Below are 22,848 nucleotides of genomic sequence, written 5' to 3'. Positions count from 1 at the left end.
AGCTCAGTCCTGTGTAGTGGAGACAAATTTATTCTACATACTTTTGTAACCCTTCTCTAGGATCCAACCATTCACCCTGCACTGGCATTTCCCATTGAAATCCTCTGACGAGGAGAAACACACACAGTGGTGGTAGCCATGAGTCTGGCTTCCAGGAACGACAGATTCTGCAGGACAAAGCCCAGTATTTATACACAGAAGTGCTTCAGGATGGACTATGGCAGCAGACACTTCTCACAGAGCCTTCTGCAATCATGCCTGAGTCACGACCTGGTGCAAACTCCCACAGGAGTGAGAGGTTAGGTCAAACTCCATGGTTCATTGGGTTCTTGGCTCCTCTGCCAATTAGCATTGGCAATTATCTGTGGCAGCAGACACCAGACAATTGTTCATCCATGTTTATATGTCATTGTCATTCATGGGCCTACATAATAAAGTCCCATTGCTGAAGAATACACATCCCAGTGAACCACAGAGGAAGAAGTAAAAAAAAAGCAGCGGGTGGGTGGTATGCGGTCACTACGATGGGGACATGGTGTACACAGTTCTCAGGGAAATGATGGGAGTAGGCTGCTCTTTGATATTAACTGGGAGGTGCTCAAGCAGAAAAGCCATTATAACAGCAGGGTTGGGACTCAGGGTACGGATACAGGAAAGTCAGAAGGGAAGGAAGAGATTGGGTGGTGAGATTGGGAAGAGAAAAGACAGTCTTTTCTGTTGCTTTACGATGCAGAGAAACACAAGTCTTAGAGAGATCTGCTGGACTGCTGTGTCCAGTCCCCTGCTATTGCCAGCAAGTAGCTCATCTAATGTTATGAACTTATTATAGAGTTGTTTTCTTTCTTTCTTTCCTGTTTTTTTTTTTGATGACTTCTGATCACATCTCACTATTTAGGTGATTTCAGTTTCCCGCTTAAATTTATTCATGACTAATGTCCTCTTGCATCAACGCTGCCATTAGATTAACAGCTCTTCTCCCGCCTTAATGTTTGCTCCAGCTGATTACACTGAGTCTGAAAGAGGAGAAAATACACCAACTCCTTTATTCTCCTCCTTTTTCATCCCAGAGGGGAAATCTCACAGTTACACGTTAGTGTGGGATACAGATCCACATGAAAAATAGACAGTGATGTCTATATATAGATTTCCTGCCTGAACTCGTGCAGAGATCTGGTCAATACAATCAGTGGAGCTCAGAGAGCCATCCAGCTCACCAGATGTAGGTGCCTTCTTCAAAATGAGGTGGACAGCTGTCTGGACCCTAGTGGACATATTGGTTAGATCTCAGCTGACTGTGATTGCACTTTACACATGGAGCTCATGTGTTGGTATTTAACCTGCAGAGTTATCTGAATCTGGATCTCCCACCACCACTGAGGGGAAAGGCTTTATTGAATCCTTAAGCAGAGGATGGCAAGTCTTTGATCAGAATATCTAAGAAATTAGCACAGAACTGGGAGATAGGCACAGGATTGACTAGAATCCCAAAATCTTGCAGTGACCAAGTTGTGGATTTGACCTTAGAAGGGGCTAGAGGTCTATAAACTTTTCAGCGTGGTAATTTATTTTATGCCCTTCCCACACAAATTAAGCTTCAGCAATCAGCTTTTTGCTTCTTTTCAAATTAAAAAAAAAAATATCGAAGTCTTCCCAAGGTAGTGTCTTACATGCATTTGCAAAGTAATTTTTGGTACATTAAGAGAGGCAACAGAACGCGGCAGAAACTTATGCACAGCTACTTACTGAGCTCACAAAGCAGTGTTCAGCTTCTCCACTTTCAAACAGGATAACATCTTTTATGAAGACTGCGATGGCTCTCATTATGAAGGACATGAAGAGGTGCATATGAATATAATTTCGAGTACAGTGTAGCTTTCTGTTGAGGAGAGATGAAATAAGATTTCTGAATAACAAGGCTTCTCAAAAAGATTATTTATCTATTTATGTGTTTCTTCTGCCAAGATATAGACTTACAATTAAACATTAGAAACCCTGACACAGACAATGTTCTGATGTAAATCACTGCAAATTCACTTAAGCCTTTTTAAAGCCACAAAAGATGTGGCATTCCATATATCTGTAGCAGTGTTGCTTCTTTTCCAGTTCTCAGAAAAAAAGGTCAAAAGATAGAATGATAGAAAACAGGTCCGTCATACTGCTTTCCATTGGAAAAGAAATAGTTTTGACTCAGTAAACTGCACTCACGATAAAGGTCTGTTTTCTACAGAATGTTTGTACTGTAATAATTTTTTTAAAGGCGAAATATTTCTTCAGGGGGAGAAATAAATTAGCAGCTGCTGCCAAAATTAACACATATTGCAGGTTTTCTGAAGCAATGTGAATAATATTTTCACTTAAAATGGCTAGTTATTAATTACATTAAGAACAACACAAGGGTTTTTCTGTCCCTTGCCCACCAATATTTTGAAGATGAATTTTCATCAAACAGGTCTGCTTTTCAAGTGTATTTTGTTCAGTTATCAGAAACACAACAGACCGCTCTCAGCAACATGATCGAATTACCATGTTTTAATGAGTTACTGTGCATCGGCAGAGTTTATGCTCTTAATCTCTGACAATGGCAAGATAAAGGGACTGAGCTGAGTCCTCTGTTCTTGCGGTGAAACCAAGTCAAATTACTCTTTTTCGTGTAGAATTCTAATAGTTTTTTTTTTTTTGTGTAGAAAATGTGAGAAGTACTCTAGAGCATACACTGCTTCCTACAGCTTTCTTTGGCGACAATGTCTAAAATTGTCATTAATCGGACTACCATATCACACATTTCAGGGAAGCCATCAGAGAGTGGCACAAGGAGATAGAATCGGATCTAGAAGGTTCTTCCAACTCTTGGAGGTCTGCTTTTTGCTGTTCTCCCTACATACAAACACCATTGTAACAGGAGATTGCCTCATGTATAGGCTTGTTTGGTAGAGGTACCCAATTATAGATGCCTGAATCTATTACAAACAACAGGAACTGAGGATGAATTCAGATGCCACAACTTAGGCATCTAATGCCATTTAATTTGCTCTACTATATCTAGCTTTCAATCCATAAGGGCCTGGGTCTCCTGAAGGTCCTACATCACATCTGTTCAGTTTGTGCATGATTCAGAGTCTCTAGCATGTCTAATATAGTTCTGGGTGGCTCTGTTTTGCCCTAGAGCTCCATGGGCTATAGTAGGAAGTATTTCTGAAATGCATTTCTGGAGGTAGATTTGGGGTATGAATCATCTGTCCCATTCTGAATACCTACTTTAGCTGAAATGCATCATTCCATAATGTCCATCCATACTATTCTGACCAGGTATCTCAGATACAGAGATCCACCATGTAAAAGTTTATATTTAGTCAGATGAATCCCACCTTAAATAATTGAACTGAGGGTTGTAACTCTCATAAAGATGCCACAAATCATATATCATAAAACACTGATACCAAAAGATGGAGGAACATCCCTCTCCTGTCCATCTTAGATGTGTTTTGCATCCATGCGTGGTCTATAGTCAAAACAGTTGACTTATTTGTATTTAAACAGCCACCAATTCCTTTGAGTCACCCCCTTACCTCTGTCTTTTTTCGCTCGTGCTCTTACCTGAAGAGACATAAAATGATCATAGCAGCCGTGAGAGCAATGAGCGATAAGGTATGTCCAATGGTGTAGCCGGTCTTGACTGTGCCATAGAATGTCGTTTGCTAACGTGAAGGAAAGAAGCAAAACAAGACTTTCAAAGAGCTGCCAACATCTGCCCAAATACTCTGTTACTGATATTTTCCTGACTTTCTTGGTGAAATGAGGGAACCACCCTACTCCATTATCTTAAAGAAAACCTCCTTCACCCTTTAAAATCACATCCGCCAGACTACATGATTCAAATACCCCTGGTGTGAATAAGGGGAATGTGTCTGGTTGCAGCAGAGCTTGGATTACACCAAAACCAGGTTACTGTTACACGAGGGAAACGTTCATAGAGGAAGGATTCTGATTTGACGCTGGCAGAGACAGCTACATGGTTATAACCTTGTGAAACAAGAGCGAGTAATGTTCAGTTAAACAGCGCACTGATGTGTCAGCACTGAGGCAGTGAGCATGATCAGCTTCATTATATTAATGAATTTTGAGGACAGAACTGGTCTGGAAATTGGTTTCGCTTTTGTGGAAGCTAAACATTGTGTTTTGGCAAGAAAAAAAACAAACCAACTTAAAGTATTCTCATTGAACACACAGAAATATATGTTGATTTAGAAATTAGTCCACAGCTTTTCTCTCTGATTGCATACAGAGGGAGTCTCTGAACATGGAGCACCATGGGATTTAAATCCAACAGGGAATCCTGGTCTAAATAAAATGGGGATATAAGGCAAAAAAAAAAATCCAGTTTTCCTAAGGCTCTCCAACAACACTAAATCAATATATTTTGATCCTCAGATTAAAAAGAAAAGATCAGTTGGTATTTGGACATTTATCAATGAAAAATCCAAGTTTTTATGAGAGTCCAACCCAGCTTGTAGAAGTTCTTATTTTTCTGGCCCTTGATTGACCCTTCTCTGCCCTTCTTGCCACCATTTTCTGTAAACCAACCAACCAACCAAAACCACAAAAAGCAGTTTTGACAGAAAATCTAAACCCAGCCTTATCTGGGAAAACACTCTTTAATAACAGTGAGGGCTGACATTTTTTATAGGTTATTTTCATGGGCCTTGATAAGCACTAGATGCTGTTCAGGACCAGTGAGGCTGAGATGAGAGGTAATCCTCTAGCATTTACACAACCCAGCTTAGAGGGGTGTTAAAACAGAAATTTCAGAGTGCAAAGGCTACACTGGTCATGTCTATACTGTTCCTTGGACCACAGAGCTCAGAGAGGATAAAAGCACAGTGTCTTTGTAGCCTCATTCAGTGAATCCACATCACTAAGAACTTTGGGTTGTGGTTCATAGCAAGGGCTTCTTTTCTAATTTATTTACCTGATATACTGATGGAGTCTACAGAATATGGCCATACCTATGCCCGCCCACCTGCAGAGCATGGAGGGACTTGCACTGCATTAAGGAACAGTTGAGGTTCCACCTTGCTGTACTTGCTAATGACAATCACCTCTTGTTTTACAGATATCAAAGGAGATAATTTTACCCAAGATCATAAATGGAACTGGAATTTCCCTGTTAATGCTTAGATTACTAAAATACTCATCCTAGAAGGAACAGGTATTTAGAGAATTGAAGGAAATGCATGCCAGGATGCCTGTGTTCTGTCTCTAGACCTAGACTGACTTACTGAATAAAATTAGACAATTTTATCATTCCCTCTATGACTTCTAAAAGCCTGTCCTTAATTTCACCAGAATGTGATATGAACGATTACTTAAGGTAGATGCTAAACTCAGATTAACTGAGAATTAGCTTCTTTCGCTTCTGTTCAGTAGCCTCTACATTCGTCCCTTGGTAAATGGAATTAGAAGGTGAAACATTTACATTTGTAAGTGCAAAACAACAGAAACACTGATATCAAGTCTTCCAGCAGCCCTGCATGCAAACTTGCTTTGTGTTCACATCACCTATGCTAAAGTCTTCTGTGTTTCCGCTGGTAAATGCAAAGAGGCCCCTCTGGAGAGAACTGTGGGGTGAACTAATCTATTTTCTTCATTGCCTCAGAGAGAGCCTACAGGGACAGTTGGGTGGCTCCCATCTGAGCAGGTGGAGGAACAGAGTGGGGAAGCTGTGCGTCACGCCTGATAATGGGATAGTAAAACAACACCTTATTAACTAATATATGGGTTTTCAAGGTCAGGTTGGAGAAGGAATCATTACCATTGCAGAGATCATAAATGCACTACTTTGGTGGCTATGTCTTCTACTTCATAAGGACTGCCAGAATTTATAATTGAAATCATGCACACAGCCCTTGTTTATTTTTCAATTTTTTTTTTTTTTGTTTCTGCCTTGAGACCAGTAGATGTTTAAAGTTCACGAAGTGTTTTAGGCATGGATAGTTATCAGTCTGCTCTGGACCTCATGTTCCATACGGCCTGCTGTTCTCCTTTTTTTCTATTCCCTTTATTTCTTCCTCCACAAACTGACAGCCAATTCAACAACAACAAAAATTTATTCTTCTTCACGGGTTAGGACTGCATGTTCACCCCCCTCAGCCACCTTTCACACAAATTAGACTTAAACAGCATGACAAAACCGTGCAAATCAAGAGAAAATAATTAAGAAAGAATTAAAAGAGCACAATACATGTTCTCTTGGTAACGCAGCACTCTGGCAGCGCTGCAATCCATTGGGTTGCCAAAGCATGTCCCAGGAATTCCCAAATCCCTTTGCAGCTGGAACATAAGCTAGAGGTCTTGGTGGAGGGTCTTCCCAGAGCAGACCTGTAACGATGGCTTTCGCACTGTGTAACTGGTGCCACAAAACTCGATCTTAGGAACGGGACACGAGGATGTGAAGAGGTGGCTGACCTCGAAGGCAGACTAAAGCTCTCTCTTCAGTAGATCCCTGATATTCTTTGTGTATCTTTCCCTTTGGTATTTTCTGATTTTTTTTACTATTAAGGCTAGCAAAGTTCAGCTCAGATTTTCTGTTAACTCTTTGAGTGCCTTTGTAATGTGTGACAATACACAAAGACCACTCACCATAGATATATATTCATTATTAAGATTCCTGTGTCCAACATTTACAAACACTGAGAAATGCCATACAGCAGAAACAAACAAGCAAGCAAACAAAAAACCCGCACATGGACATAGGTTTAATATAAGTATACGGTTGCAGTAAAAGATAATATTTTTCTAGCATGAGCTTTTTCTTGTTGACTATAGGAGAGCTATCGGTGTCTAGTTTAGACTAGATGTTGAACTTTTGGTTACGTGAGGTGAATACTGCATCTAACAACTTCGTTTATCTTCTTTAGACTTTACCCTACGTGCCTCAGCATGCAGCAAACCAGTAACGAATTCCTTTCTGTGCAATGACAATACTCTATAATATTTGAAAGCTAATTATATCTAGTTCAGTGATTACTAATTTATCTGCAAGCAATATGCCAGACAGTTTGTGGATTTTCTTGCAAAATTCAGTAACATGGCTTGAAAATGTGTGTGTTGCCTAGCTTTCTAGACTTTATCTGGTTGAGATCAGCACAGCTGCACTGATGACAAATGAGTTATATCGGTTTATCCCGTCTGATCTTTTGATGATTGTGTTTGGCCTACAAATACTGGAATCAAAATACCTACTCAAGGCTAAATATAAATATCTCAAGGGAGGCCTTGTTTCAAACTTGAACATGGAACATCAAGCACCTGAAGTTGCACTTGGGCATCACAGAGACACTTCCCAGGTGCTGAGTTCCTGCCACCCCCTTGGAAATCAAAGGGAGGATCATCTCCTTAACCAGACACTGATCTCTGCTTCCAGAGATCTTCAAGATGATCCTTCATTTTCAGGGAATTAGAGTAGGAATGGAAAAAATAGAGGTTTAGAATACCATGTGATTCTGCTATCTATCCACTCATGATAGTAAGTCATGATATCCACTCATCCAGCTCTACAGACCTCTTCTGGAGTGCTGTTGGAATCATATCCACAAGCTACAGCATACGGTGCAGGGTACACATCTGTCCAGCCCTGACTTGTGCAATTCCTGGTCACATTTCCTAAAAAAAATAAATAGAAAGGGATGATTAACAGAAGAAACATTGGGCTTGCTCTTAAACATATGTTTGCCTTTTCTTCATTTAAATGTCAGATCACATTTCTCATAACACAGTAAAAGTCTCATACATTTTCTCTGTTAAGAAGTACTCATCTTACACATAACACATAAAGTGGAGGAACCAATTGGGTCACAAATTCAGTCTTCAGATACAAGTAGTTTTTAATACTGAGGTGCTCACAAAGCATCTCTTCTAATGGTACCATAATACCACCTGGACTCAGTCCCTTGGTTGTGGGCAATGCAAGGATATTGTCTGAGAGTGTTATTGTCTCCATTCCTGGAAATTTCTTCATCTAACCAGAGCAGTGAAGTATTTACAGCTTTCATTTTGCTTGTGAGAAGCCAAAGCAGGGATAGATAAAGTGCTGATTTCACGTTATACAAGTAAGGTGGGAGAGCTGGGAACTGAACCCAGTCCTCAAAACCCAGACCTTGCCTACTAAACAAGTCCTGAACTTTATTCAACTGCGATTCCCACGAAATCTACTGTACTGGTGCTTGAGAAAAAAATACTTCAAAATTTGGCTAAGAGGGAAGAAAAAACAGATACTGACCATCTGTATTGCCTGTTTTAACATGTGGACAAGATGTTTGTCAGACAGAAACAACAAAGAAGCAAAACATCAAAAGTAAATTGCATATTCCCCCAGCACCTTCTCTGACCACTGATCCCTAACCAGTCCATCTCAAGTGAATCACACTATTGTGTTATCAACTTATAAAATTTCACAAATTGAATGCTTGGCATTCCTTTGGTGTCTTTTATCACATAAAACATCCTGCCATCCCTGACCGGAAAGCTGGTACAATAAACCAGAATAAGCAAAGGGTAAACAGTCAAAACTTGCTTACGGCTTTTTAGTTGAAGAATTACATCAGTGAAACTCAAGAGCTTTGCAAACATTTCCAGCAATGAGGACCTTTGCACACAGGAATAATAAAACTGCACACAGGAGAAAATCAATTATGCTGCTATGAGTCATGAAAATATCCAAGCATCACCTCCAGGAATTTCTGACTGTTGAGTCATCTGAACATCTTCATAACTATACAGTCCTATCTTGCACTGAAATAATCATCAGTTTATCACCTTACTTAATCCAGTTCTTGAATCCCTGTGATAGGTGAATTTTGATACCAAAACTTGCCTCTGTAATTCTTCCTTCTGACAGATCTGCACACAATGAAGACTCTGGTGCCTTTGTTCCTTTCAACTGCTGCTCCAAAAGTAGCTAACTCGAGCAGTTTGGTTGGTTGTTGTTCCCCAGGCTTTTCCTTCATGGTCACTGTTTACATTTCTTTTTCCAGGGTTCATATCAAGATCATAAGAGATCACGTGCAAACAAATCAAGGACATGACTGCTCAGTATTTGTTTATTTTTTAAGGTGTTATGTAATTTCTCCATTACAATGGATCCCATTATCTGATTTTTTCTGCTTCCTATTTCCTGTTCAAGACTTCTCCCTCTGTCTGGGGACGTCTTCAGTTTTCATGGTGGTTTTGATTCTTTGCTTCTTATTGTCAGTGAACTAAGGGGTGCCAGTTTCAGTTCCATTCATTTCCTTGTAGTTCTCCTTTTTAAGTGCACTTCCCCATAACTGTTTGATTCTTTGTAATTCTTGTCCTCCCTGTTCACATGAGTACTTTTCAAAATTGTCTTAACGGTTTAGCAGATGTGTAAACTAAGGCAGAGGGAAACAAAATAATGTAGCATCACTGGGATTAAAAAAAGAAAAAAATCTGCCTAATTTTAGGGATTCTCTCTTCCTTGGTAAGTTTTTCTACCACCCTTTGCTGCTCATCTTACTTCTTGATGCACAGATTCGAACACATGGTCTGATACAACACATCTTTATAACTCTCATGTTCTGTGCTAGATGCCTGGGAGGTGCAAAAAGTACAAGGTAAGAAGTTATAGATTTTACCACACTACCATTTTGGGTCAAGTGCTGGATGATATCTCCCCTCAGAGCAAACAACATTTTCACAGATTCACAGATTCACAGATTTTTTCTAGGTTGGAAGAGACCTCAAGATCATCGAGTCCAACCTCCGACCTAACACTAAGTACTCCACTAAACCATATCCCCAAGCTCTACATCTAAACGTCTTTTAAAGACCTCCAGGGATGGTGACTCCACCACCTCCCTGGGCAGCCCGTTCCAATGCTTAATAACCCTTTCGGTAAAGAAGTACTTCCTAACATCCAACCTAAAACTCCCCTGTCGCAACTTTAGCCCATTCCCCCTCGTCCTGTCACCAGGCACGTGGGAGAATAGACCAACCCCCACCTCTCTACAGCCTCCTTTCAGGTAACTGTAGAGAGCGATGAGGTCGCCCCTGAGCCTCCTCTTCTCCAGGCTGAACAAGCCCAGCTCCCTCAGCCGCTCCTCGTAAGACTTGTTCTCCAGACCCCTCACCAGCTTGGTCGCCCTTCTCTGGACTCGCTCGAGCACGTCCATGTCCTTCCTGTAGCGAGGGGCCCAAAACTGAACACAGTACTCGAGGTGCGGCCTCACCAGAGCCGAGTACAGGGGCACAATCACTTCCCTCGACCTGCTGGCCACACTGCTTCTTATACAGGCCAGGATGCCGTTGGCCTTCTTGGCCACCTGGGCACACTGCTGGCTCATATTCAGCCGACTATCCACCAATACTCCCAGGTCCTTCTCGGCCAGGCAGCTTTCCAGCCACTCATCTCCCAGCCTGTAGCTCTGCTTGGGGTTGTTGCAGCCCAGGTGCAGGACCCGGCACTTGGCCTTGTTGAACTTCATGCAGTTGACCTCAGCCCATCGCTCCAGCCTATGCAGATCCTCCTGCAGAGCCTTCCTGCCCTCGAGCAGATCGACACACGCACTTAGCTTGGTGTCATCTGCAAACTTACTGAGGGTGCACTGGACGCCCTCATCCAGATCATCAATAAAGATATTAAAGAGGACCGGCCCCAGTACCGAGCCCTGGGGGACTCCACTAGTGACCGGCCTCCAGCCAGATTTGACTCCATTCACCACAACTCTCTGGGCCCGGCCATCCAGCCAGTTTCTAACCCAGCGAAGCGTACGCCAGTCCAAGCCCCGAGCAGCCAGTTTCTTGAGGAGAATGTTGTGGGGAACGGTGTCAAAAGCCTTACTGAGGTCAAGGTAGACCACGTCCACAGCCTTTCCCTCATCCACCAAGCGCGTCACTTGGTCATAGAAGGAGATCAGGTTCGTCAAGCAGGACCTGCCTTTCATAAACCCATGCTGACTGGGCCTGATCGCCTGCTTGCCCTGCAAGTGCCGCGTGATGACCCTCAAGATAATCTGCTCCATGAGCTTCCCCGGCACTGAGGTCAAACTGACAGGCCTATAGTTCCCCGGGTCTGCCCTGCGGCCCTTCTTATAGATAGGCGTCACATTGGCTAGCCGCCAGTCAACCGGGACCTCCCCCGATAGCCAGGACTGCCGATAAATGATGGAAAGCGGCTCGGCCAGCTCCTCCGCCAGTTCTCTCAGTACCCTCGGGTGGATCCCATCCGGCCCCATCGACTTGCGCACATCCAAGCTCCGTAGCAGGTCGCCAACCATTTCCTCATGGATAGCGAAGGCCACATCCAGCTCCCCATCCCCTTCCACCAGCTCAGGGCACTGGGTGTCCGGAGAACAACCGGTATTGCCGCTAAAGACTGAGGCAAAGGCGGCATTAAGCACCTCAGCCTTTTCCTCATCCTTAGTAACTAGGTTTCCCCTCGCATCCAGTAAAGGATGGAGATTCTCCCTAGTCCTCCGTTTCGCGTTGATGTATTTGTAAAAGGATTTTTTGTTGTCTTTAACGGCAGTAGCCAGGTTGAGCTCCAGATGAGCTTTGGCCTTTCTAATTTTCTCCCTGCACAGCCTCGCTACATCCTTGTAGTCCTCCTCAGTGGCCCGCCCTTTTTTCCAAAGATTATAAACCCTCTTTTTTCTGCTAAGCTCCAGCCGCAACTCTCTGTTGAGCCAGGCCGGTCTTCTTCCACGCCGGCTCATCTTTGGGCACGTGGGGACGGACCGCTCCTGTGCCATCACGATTTCCTTCTTGAGGAGCGCCCAGCCTTCCTGGACTCCTCTGCCCTTCAGAACCGCCTCCCAAGGGACTCGGCCAACCAGCGTCCTGAGCAGCTCAAAGTCAGCCCTCCGGAAGTCCAAGACAGCAGTTTTACTGGTCCCCTTCCTGGCCTCGCCAAGAATAGAGAACTCTACCATTTCGTGGTCACTCTGCCCCAGACAGCTTCCGACCACCACATCTCCCACCAGTCCTTCTCTGTTTGTGAAGAGAAGGTCTAGCGGGGCACCACCCCTGGTAGGTTCACTGACCAGCTGCGTCAGGAAGCTATCTCCCACGCTCTCCAGAAACCTCCTAGACTGCTTTCTCTGTGCCGTGTTGTGTTTCCAGGATATGTCCGGGAAGTTGAAGTCCCCCACGAGGACAAGCGCCGACGATTTTGCAACTTCTGTCAGTTGCCTATAAAACTCCTCATCCGTCTCCTCATCCTGGTTCGGCGGTCTATAACAGACCCCCACCAGGATGCTAGCCTTGCCGGCCTTCCCGCGGATCCTAACCCACAGGGATTCAACCTTATCATTCCCAGCCTGGAGTTCTACAACATCGAAAGATTCTCTAATGTAGAGAGCCACGCCACCTCCCCTTCTGTGCTGCCTGTCCCTCCTGAAGAGCCGATAGCCAGGCATTGCAGCACTCCAGTCGTGGGAGCGGTCCCACCACGTCTCCGTGATGGCAACCAAGTCGTAGCCTGCCTGCTGCACAATGGCTTCCAGCTCCTCCTGTTTGTTACCCATGCTGCGTGCATTAGTGTAGATGCACTTCAGCTGGGCCATCGCCTTCTTCCCCGGCCTAGCCATTGTTTCCCCCGGCACAGCTCCGACAAGCCTTGTTTGAGCCCCGTCCCCCTTCTTACCTAGTTTAAAGCTCTCTCTATGAGCCCCGCCAGCTCCTGGCCTAGGATCCGTTTTCCCCTTGGAGATAGAGACCCATCTGGGGCCATCAGGCCGGGTGCCGAGTAAAGCTCCCCATGGTGAAAAAACCCAAAATTTCTATGCTGGCACCAGCCTCTGAGCCACCTATTAACCACATGAGCTTTCCATGTCCTCTCCGTGCCTCTCCCTTCCCCCGTAGGGATGGACGAGAACACCACCTGCACTCCCGCTCCCTCCACCAATCGTCCCAGCCCCCTATAGTCCTGTTTGATGGCCCTGAGGCTTCTCTTTTCAACATCATCGCTGCCAGCCTGGACTATCAAAAGCGGGTAATAGTCAGAGGGGCGAACCAGGTTTGGAAGCTTCCTGGTAACGTCTCTGACCCTGGCCCCAGGGAGGCAGCAGACTTCCCTATGTGTGGGGTCAGGCCGACAAATAGGGCCCTCCGTTCCCCTGAGGAGGGAGTCGCCCACAACAATCACCCTTCTTTCTTTCTTGGTGGAGGCAGTCCTGAGGCGTGGAGTCAACTTCCTCACCTCAGGCATCCTCCCGGGTAGGCTTCCTACCTCATCCTCACCCACCGGTCTCTCCAGCTCCAGGGCCTCAAACCTATTGTTCAAGGGCACCTGGGAAGGCGGCGCCGGAAGGGGAGGGCATCTCCTGCGAGGTCGAGCAGGGACCTGCCTCCATTCCTCCTCAACTCGCAGGTCCCCTCCCTCTGCCCGATGGCAACAGGGCAGGGGGTCCACCCCCCTTTGGGGCGTCTCACCCTGGTCCCTCTCCCTCCGGTCCTGCAGGGAGTCGCTCCACCAGTCTATCTCCCGCTCGCACTCCCTGATATCCCTCAGCCTCTGCACCTCCTCCTTGAGCTCCGCCACCATGCGGACCAGGTCGTCCACCTGCTCGCACCTCACGCAAGCAGTCTCTCTGCCCCCCGCCGATGGCAGCAAGAGGCTCAGACACTCCCCGCATCCGGAGACCTGAACTGCCGCATGTTTGGACGGGCAGTCGGTCTGGGTGTGCACTGACTTCCTAGAGAAAGCACCGTGCCTGGTGGAGACCATCGCAGCCCAGCTGACGGGAGAGTGCCGTTAGAGGAGTTGTCCCTATGGGCGGGTGTGAGCGCTCCGCCCTGCCTGCCCGCCCTGCCCGCGCCAACTGCCTCGCTAACTGCCGCGTCACTCCCACCGCGTCACTCCCTGTTTGCCGGCCCTGTTCGCCGCGCTCCCTAAGGGCTGCCTTTGAACGGCCGGGGGGAGGAGCTGACGCTGACGCTGCTGGCCCCGCCTACGCCTCGTCAGCCTCCCTCACGAGGGCTGCCGGTGCCTGGCGGCTCCCTCACGTAGGCTCGATGCCCGAAAAATAGCCCTGCCTGTCCCGATCCCGCGCTCCGCTGCAGCACGCGTCTGCCCCGGAGCCGGTCGCCTCGGCAAGTGTAATTTCTAATTACTACTTAACATTAGGTTGATTACTTTCTCCTGAAGATGAACATAAAACTTAGAAAAATGCCTCACAAGCTTAGTACTTACTCCGAGGTTTACCTAATAAACAGGCTGTGAACTTTAGACTAAAGCATTAAGCTAAGATTTTTATGCTACAGGCTCAAAGCTCAGCTCTGTCACACACCTCCAGTGGAACTGCAGCCAGTTCATTTGTCCTCACTAGGTTTCTGTTTCCCCACCAATAGCAGGGCTTTAGAAAGGGGATATACTGGTTAACAGCTTTTTCCCTGTCCCAGACATGAAAATGAAGCTCTTGTAGGTTTTGTATTTCATTTTTATCAGAAGTATTACAACTGTCGAACTGGTGCACCTACTCCTAAAAGCCACAACCATTTCAAAGAGATGAGGTTTTCTACTTAAAGGGGAAAAAAAAAAGAAAAAAAAAAGGAAAAAAAAAAAAAAGAAAAAAGCCACAACTAGCTATCATCTATGATAACAGTAACCCAACAACATGTTTTGCCAGAACTCAGCTTCCTGATTTCACAGAATCACAGACTGGCTGAGGTTGGAAGGGACCTCTGGAGGCCACCTGGTTCCCTCCTGCTCAAGCAGGGCCACTTAGAGCTGCTTGCCAAGGACCATGTCCAATGGCTTTTGGATATCCTCAGATATCTCCTCTCCAAGGAGGGAGACTCTACAAGCTCTCTGGGCAACTTGCTGTGGTGCTTGGTCACCCTTACTGTAAAAAAGTGTTTCCTTAGGTTGAGACGAAGCCTCCTGTGTTTCACTTTGGTCGTGTTTAGAAAATGCAAAGGAAATTAGAAAGTGCAAGAAGGGTCTCATTACTTTAGAAGCTCACTATGCATGGGAGCCTTGCATGTAACTGAAGTCCTTTGCTGGGTGCTGCCTTTTCTCTTTGCAGATATGAGGACAAATGTTTTTTAAAGGGAACAAGGTGATGACCTTTTCATAAGGCTCCCTGCCAGATAGGAGGGGATGGATGTACAAAGGAAGGAAAATAACAGTGCCGACATCTGAAAAAAAAAAAAAAAAAAAAAAGAGTTCTCAAGCTGGCAAATATAATGTGCAGAGGTAATCCTTACACAAGCTAAAGGAACTATAGCTATTGCTGGAGAACCAGTAACATAAAAGCCACTGCTTATAGAAGAGAATGACAAGTGTAAATATGAGGCTAGACCTTTGGCTCATTTATATCAGTGTTTATGACAATCAAGGCATAAAGCACTATTGAAAGGCAAGGGGTAAAGCCGCAGGCCTGAATAGCCAGTTTTCACAAAGTTTTACTGCAGCAGCGCCTTAAAGGCTCACGTGTAGCATGATGGGCCATAAACGTTTAATCAAACCACCATATCCCTTGATCCAGCCCCAGATACCAGTAGATGTAGTGTATGAAAGTGCAAATGTGTCAGTGGCTTCAGGCTGAGCCCCAGCAGGATCAGCAGGGTCTTTCTCAAGATCTACACCAGCACACTACATGTTACCGAACTGCAAATTTAATCCTCTGTGGTGACAGGAAGGGTCATCCAGGCCTACATAAACTGCTGGGATTTATACACGGCTCTTCCTCATGTGCCACCTCTGCCTGCATTCCTTGAAAATCTGCTTGCAGTGTGCCACAGCAATTAACAATCATCTACATAAAGCACGAGGAACGACTGCATTTCCTCCGTACACTTCTCATCTTTCTGGTAGTACGTCTGCTATAGGACAGGACTTTGCCATCTGGCCCAGCAGCTGCTCCTGGTCTAAGCAAATGCTTCCTTAGAGTTCACAATCCCCCCACTAATTTGCTAATCTGCACAGTCTGATGGCATGCCTATTATGAAAATGGAATTGATGGTTGTAAGCAATTAGCCGAATGCTTCAATCTTTCCTTCTGATTAGCTTGTATTAAATCTGGCACATGCTGTACACCTATCCTGAGTAGCTTTGCCTTGCTTGCAGGGTGATTCAGAAACTCTCTGCTATGGGTAACAAAGAGAGAGGGAAGGAAATCCCTCTCAGTGAAAACAAGCAGGACTGGCTAAATTCACTTTTTGCCTGATATCTGTTAAAAAACAAAACAAAACACACATTTCTTTTTAGCATTAAAAAAGCAGTAAAAGAAAAAATACCTAAACCTGTATACTCATGAAAAGATTGTCCAAATATTCTTGTTTTTACTTCAGCTTGTGTATATTCAGATTTTGTTAATTATTTTAATTCATTTTCTTCTAGGAAAAAAAAAAACATTCTCCACCTCTTTCTCTCTGACATTTTTTTTTCTTTTCTTTTTTTCCATTGGATCTACAAATAACAATGAGTTGACATTATTGATACTAATCTGGAGACAAGGAGGACATCTTTTTTATCTTTTCCTTCCTCTTCCTTTTCCCCAGTTTGGGTGAAGAGCTGTTAAAGGTCCCTATGAAGAAGGACAAATTAAGCAGCAAAATAATTGCGCAGCTTTGCATCTTGTAAATCCTGGTAATGAAGCAAACATCTTCTCAGCTCCCTCAAATGGAGGTTACGTATGGGCTAGTGTTCCATACACCTAACCATCATACTTATTTCTATACTCTGAATATACCTTACCTCTTTCTAGTGATCTGATATCTCTTTGCACTTCTGGCTTTCACTTGCACCTTCCCGGTCTATCAGCCCTAACAGTTCTTTGTATGTTGGATGAAAACACACACCCCTTTCCTTATTTTAGACACTTTCATTTTCTACCTCTTATCTTGTACACCATGAAACAATCATTCCCTACCTACTTTCTCCACAACATTATGACTTACATCCTTTGAATCCACATTTTTCTAGTCTGAAGAGCCTTAATCTAGCTACTCCCCTTGCACAGTTTCCACTCCCTCCTTTATTCATACATTGCCCCAGTGATGGTAGATTCTCCTTTGGACCTGAGTCCCCCAACTATCACTGATGGACCTGCTCAGCTTCACCTTCCATGAAGTCTCCTGGCCTTTCTGGTGCTCCCTCTGCTGCCCACACAAGCAGCACAAAGGGTCAACTTCAAGGCTTCCTCCTCTGTCGCCAGGATCCTCAAAGCCCTATAAAAGATGCCTAACTCAAGCTCTGCAGTGAATATTCATCTTCATTGCCATTCCTTAGGAAAAATGGAGACACTCTTCTACAGCAAAACACTGCACACAATTTATTAATTGGTATTAACTGGGATAGAATTTCTTGAAGAGGAACACAGTAAGGTAAAGCTTTTAATTCAATTTCCTGATGTATAAATGTATTTGGGGATGATGTGGAAGAAACATGTATCAAAAGAACCTTTCAGATTGTGTTATACCCACCGGTAAAGTCTTGTAGAGGAACTACATGATTAATTCATGGCATAGTGAAGGAGGAGTGAAGAGTCAGTGCAACTGAGACAGAAACAGATGATTTTCTTTATAAAAGGTGTTTCATCTGTGTAGAAGTTAAATACTGAATAAGTGAATGGAATAAATACAAAGAGATAACTATTACAAGCAATTTGTTGCATATGTCTAACTCTCATAAGGTTTTTCTATTTCTTAATTATTTTTCTCTCTCATCTGTTTCAAATACACACCTCAGACTTAGAAATAAATCTGAAAGTTTGTGTCATAGGTGAGATTTTAACACTTTGATGTTGGGAGAAAACTTCTTATTGGCTTTTAATGGGAGCCTAAATTCATTCAAAGAGATCTGAGGCCAGTCATTGCTAAAGGATGTTCTCTTTAGTCTTCCTCTTGCTTCTCTTGCCCTTTCGTGTAATAGCTTCTAAAGGAGAGGGAAGGTCTGCTCTAAGTAGCCATCTGTCCTGCTGGTCTGCCATTACCTCGTGGTCAGAAATTGATTTTTTCAAGCAGAAGCTATTAAAGCAATTGCAGATCTTATCACTTTTCTTGAGATGTTGCTGAGCCCACTGGAACATGTGTAGTTCCATTTTTATTATCGATCTGTCCTGCTGTTATTGGGAAACACCTGAGACTTCCAGACAGAGCTACAGCTTGTTTTTAACTGGATACAGAAGTGGTTAGATCTGGGAGAAACTTGCGACTTGTCAGTCACAACAAAGACATTTTCCAAACTTGCTTTTTGTGCCTCAGCCATGATTTTGTAAGATCATTCTTTCAGTACAATTTCTGCCAACAAGGTGTATCGAACAGACAAACAAACTGTGGCATAGACTCAGCACATCACATAACAGTCACAGCCTTCAGTTTCTTCATTTGTTCCTTTTCACATCACTTGGTCTGTAGTTATTACCCTCACACTGCTGCTGCCCTAAAGCTTACCGCACCTGTGATTTCGGGAAATCCCCCATTTTCCTTTCTCCTCCTTTCCCTTTCCTGCACATCACATTTCTCAGCGTGAAGATCTCGATCCTTAATAAACACAGATAATTCCTCTCTTCTTAACGTCACATGTTCCCCTTAATTAGACACCTTTTGCAAACTCCATTTGTTTTCTCACAATAAAAGCAGAGCTGTCAAACTCTAGGACAAATTTCTCATTAGCTCTTTAGACACTGCAAGTACAGTACACCAGGAAGTATTTACAAGAATAAAATGAACAGTTCTGGCTAAGTGGAGGTATTAACTCCACAAAGCATGGGCTGACAGCAGGCTTTCCATCTGAGGACCTCACGGCACTGCTATCCCTGGGCGTACATGACCTTCTCAGCACCAGACCTTCAGAGGAGCAGGGCAACCGTGTCACGACACCTCAGCTGCAAACAAATCTCAAAGGTCTGAAGCAAAACTAAGCTTTAAATAAGCCGCACATCCAGATAGCCACCTGTTTCTTCAGTCAGTTACACCACTGCACATTGCTGGAGCCAGCTGACGTGAAGGGTGCACTCTTAAATGCAGATAAAAAGATCAACACTGATCTATGGAAACAGAGTAATCCAGCATTGATTTCTGAGCTGGGCCTCCAGTTGTCCATGACAAATGAGCGAAATGGATGTTAAAGAGTGCTTGGAGGCTGCCCTGACAAGCACAGGCAGCAGCAGCATTGGCTGTCCTGTGCCCTTTTCCGTGACTTTCAGAACGGACTATGCAAATAACTGCCACAATTCCATGTGAATGAGGACGTTTCCTGGCAATTTTATCTTTGTGTCATGAAGGTACATTTGGACTGAGGCTGCTTGGCACCTGAGGACGTTGACGGATCTCAGTGAACAAACCTGCATAACAGATAGACTCAACAGTTGTTTTTTTTTTTTTCTCCTTTCAAATGAACATTGTAGTAAATAAATGGTGGTTTTGGTTCACTTTGGGGTTCTCAATGATAGTGGTAACGTCTTTTCCTTATCCAACATCTGGTCATCCCTCTCTCCATTTTGTTCTGTTTTCTTTTCAGTTTCAAATGCAAGATATAAAAAAAGGAGGAAAGAAAATGAAGAAAATAACCCTGGTTCAAGAGAAGGAAATTAAAATGTTTTGCAAGTAAACGGTAATCATTTTGGGGGGCTGGGGAAATGAGTATGATTCTGCATTTTTGTTTGTTTTTGTCTACTCGTAAACCTCCTTCACATGAGAAGATTGGGGTTCATCTCACTTAACTTTTGCCATTGAAATGTAAGGACAGTAGACTCAGGTTCCCTGCGGAGGTTATATCAGACCTCCAAAGGTCATTTCATCCTTTTCTATGACATGTTGTGGGATAACTCATGCCCTGCAAGTTCTTCTCTTTCCCACCGGCTAGAGGAGAAATTAGACAAGGAGTTAAGATTGGATGCCTAACTGTTAGGTGCCCATGGTGTGGTGGAAGGAATTTGACTGTTCATTTAACCAACTGCATAGAAAGACAGCAGAATATCAGATCCCTGCGCCTGCATCCATGTCCTACTTACAAATTTCATTTGATTCTCCCAGGACATGGCTACACCTGCCCCAAGATCCACCCTGGGAGACTCAGGTGTTTTTGAAGGACTCCTTGTGGGGCATGCGAGGACTCCACAAGCTTGCAGGTGACATCAGTGGAGTTACCCCCAGTGGTCCGTTTAACAACTTACTTCAATATCTGCAGGTGACTCAGACTCTGTTATTTCATGGGGAGCTCTTCCCTTTGCTCTGTGCAGTTGTGTTGGTGTGTGTGTGTGCGTGTGCCAGAACTGGGGGGGTGGAGAGCTCTGACAGCTGGGAACTGCTTTAACCATACACCACTAAGACCTGGATGTTATCAGTAAATTACATACATTGAAAGGATTTGACTTGATTGCCCCCGCCCTAATGAGGTTAGATAATGCTACAAGGGATTAGTCCGTGTCTTTCAGGGTGGAGGTATGGAGAAAGAGTGCCATTTCCAAAACTCTCTGCAGATGAATCAGGAAGAAAAATGAGATGACAGAGTTAAATCTTTGCTGTCCATCATACTGAATTTGTTAAAAGGCCACCAGTCAGAGGGCAGGAATGAAATGAACCATGTCTTGTGTATAAGTGCTCACATTAACTCATACCTAAGATCAAACAGTAGTTAAAATAACTTTGGGCACAATACCAAAAAGCAGAATGACAAAAGATAACGAAAAAAGTTTTTGATTGATATTTGTTGAATTGAAATATGCCACAGAGAGAAAGATGCCTTTTAAATTCAAAAGGAAAAGCTATCTGACAGACGATTATGAATCTGCAAGTTTAAAATGACGGAAGACATGCAAAAACCAAAAACCAAATAAAGACTTAATCTTCGTGATGGATTGTGATTTAAAACATCTACAATAACATAATAAGATCCATAATTTCTCAGGCAATTCTTGGGGCTCTGCTTAAGCAGGAAAGGGCTTGTTTAAGGACTTTAAGTCAGATTCTGAATGTTAATGCTGTCATGAACTTGAGTTACTTCAGGTTTAAAAGACTGTAAAACCAGAGAAGATTTTGTCACACGGTTCTTTAAATATAAGCCAATATTTGTATAACTTGCAATAATATTTAACACAAACACTATTTAGATAAATCTGAAAATTTTACCTATGAGCCTGTGGATGAGCAGATTTGGTCCACCTACAGCTGACATCCTAAGTGTCTATTCTGAATTACTCCATAGAGCAGTGGGGAAATCAGAGGCTGATTCAAACCACAGAGAATCACCTCCAGGATAAAAAGGAAGTGCCTCTCTGTTGACTTCAGGAGAAAGTCCACACATCTGGGATTAAAGGATGAAATGTCGACCTTTCATATAGCTGACATTAGGTGAGATGATTCTGACCCTGATTACCTGCACTATATAGACAGAGAGGAGCAAGGCTGAATAGGCAGAAAACACGTTTTTGTTAACATACACTTTTGTGTAAATTCAGGAATTTATAAATCCCATGACCAGATTGAATCATCTTTCTCAAGCAGCCTAGAACTTTTAGATCCCAGTCATCACGTAGAATAATAACAGCTTGCTGTTTTCATTAATTAATGCTGATAAATACCCTTGCCATTTTCAAATTTCTGTTTTGAAAAGACTGTTGTAGAGAAAAGACTGCAAACCTAAACACTTACTGTAGCTGTGCACAAATACAGACCTTAGAGATGCTGTACAATACAACTGCCGATTTTTGTGGTTGGTGTCAGCCACATGAGTCTGGTGACATGACTCTCATCCCACTCTAATTCTTGCCTGGAAAACTGCACGAAACCTTCTGAATGAGCACCATGGAAATCAGTCTAGCAAACTGAGTGCATGTAAAAGCTGTCAGTGATAAGCACAGACAGCTTTATGCTCATTCTAAGACTCCAGGTAGCCAGTAAAAGCATCACATCCTTGGACAGCCAAAGCCAAATATTACTTGGAGAATTTGCTTCACAGCATGCAGCATTTGGGATTGCTGAACAGGATGGAGAGCAGCAGCTTGAAGCCAGGAAATTGCCTGAGCCAGATGGTCAGCATTCTTAGTAATGACATTCAGAGGAAGGGACATAAGTTCACTGAGACAACTCAAGATTCACCTGAGACTAATACGAACAAGTCTTGGCTTGCTTTTATAGCTCATAATGCACAAATCATAACTGAGTATTTGGTGAACAGGTGCAGAATTGAGTCCCTCACTGTGCTGGCAGTCAGTGAGCTACATGGTCCCGCCTCTTTCCCTCTCTATCTCTTAGGCTCACTGCACATGAAACGTGGTGGGTCCATCAGAAGATCTTATAGAAGCAGTACTAGGGATGTCCCAGGTCTTCAACATCATCTAACTACTTTAAAAGATCATCAGATAATATCTCCAAATCAGTCTTTAATTCCCCCACAAATCCCCACTGGAGCCTTCTTCCAATTTCTAATCTGATGGTTTCATGACAGTTTGCAGATTCTATTTTTCATCCAGTGTTGGATCTGGGCTTAAAGTGCTCCTCTCCCCTTGATTTTGCTCTTGCAGTGAGAACTCCCACCGTTTGTTTTACTAAGCTAAGCAGGTGTCACTGAGCCATGCCACTCCAGTTTCTCCTGGAATGACAGAGCTTTTATTTACCAGAAGATCTATCTTGTACAGCTTTAGTTTTTCTTTGTCACTTACATGCAACAGGGAGAGACTAAAAAGCAGTGGTAAGATTTTTGGAAAGTCGTTTCCCATCCTCTTGTACACTGGAGGAACACGAGGAGCATTGGAGCAGCTACCCTGCTGCAGTGGATTGCAGTTTATCTCAAGAGCCTTCCAGGTACTAAACCTGGCCCAAGGATCAGATCAGTACAGGGCACGAGACTGAGGAATGATGATTTCCAGTATTCAAGAGTATATGTGTAAA

At 43.8% G+C, this 22,848-nt stretch overlaps 1 protein-coding gene across 2 annotated transcripts in view; it reads right to left on the bottom strand.

Annotated features, from left to right (window-relative positions):
- The window catches only part of LOC310894721 (vasoactive intestinal polypeptide receptor), a 119,342-nt gene that overhangs the window by 37,162 nt on the left and 59,332 nt on the right, over positions 1 to 22,848 (bottom strand). Inside the window, exons 1-4 of one of the 2 annotated variants that reach the window (XM_083825195.1) lie at positions 8,870 to 9,692; positions 7,559 to 7,659; positions 3,595 to 3,695; positions 1,744 to 1,876 (exon numbers count right to left, since the gene is read on the bottom strand). In XM_083825195.1, the coding sequence (XP_083681321.1) occupies positions 1,744 to 1,876; positions 3,595 to 3,695; positions 7,559 to 7,659; positions 8,870 to 9,002 (468 nt within the window). In that variant the 5' untranslated portion in view covers positions 9,003 to 9,692. Of the gene's footprint in view, positions 1 to 1,743; positions 1,877 to 3,594; positions 3,696 to 7,558; positions 7,660 to 8,869; positions 9,693 to 22,848 lie in introns of those variants that run through there. The other variant, XM_083825194.1, reaches the window with a different exon arrangement.

Source organism: Anser anser (genome assembly GCF_964211835.1).
Source record: "Anser anser genome assembly, chromosome: 2".
NCBI lineage: Eukaryota > Metazoa > Chordata > Aves > Anseriformes > Anatidae > Anser > Anser anser.
The sequence above is the reverse complement of the archived record's forward strand: the minus strand, read 5'-3'. Positions and strand labels throughout refer to the sequence as shown.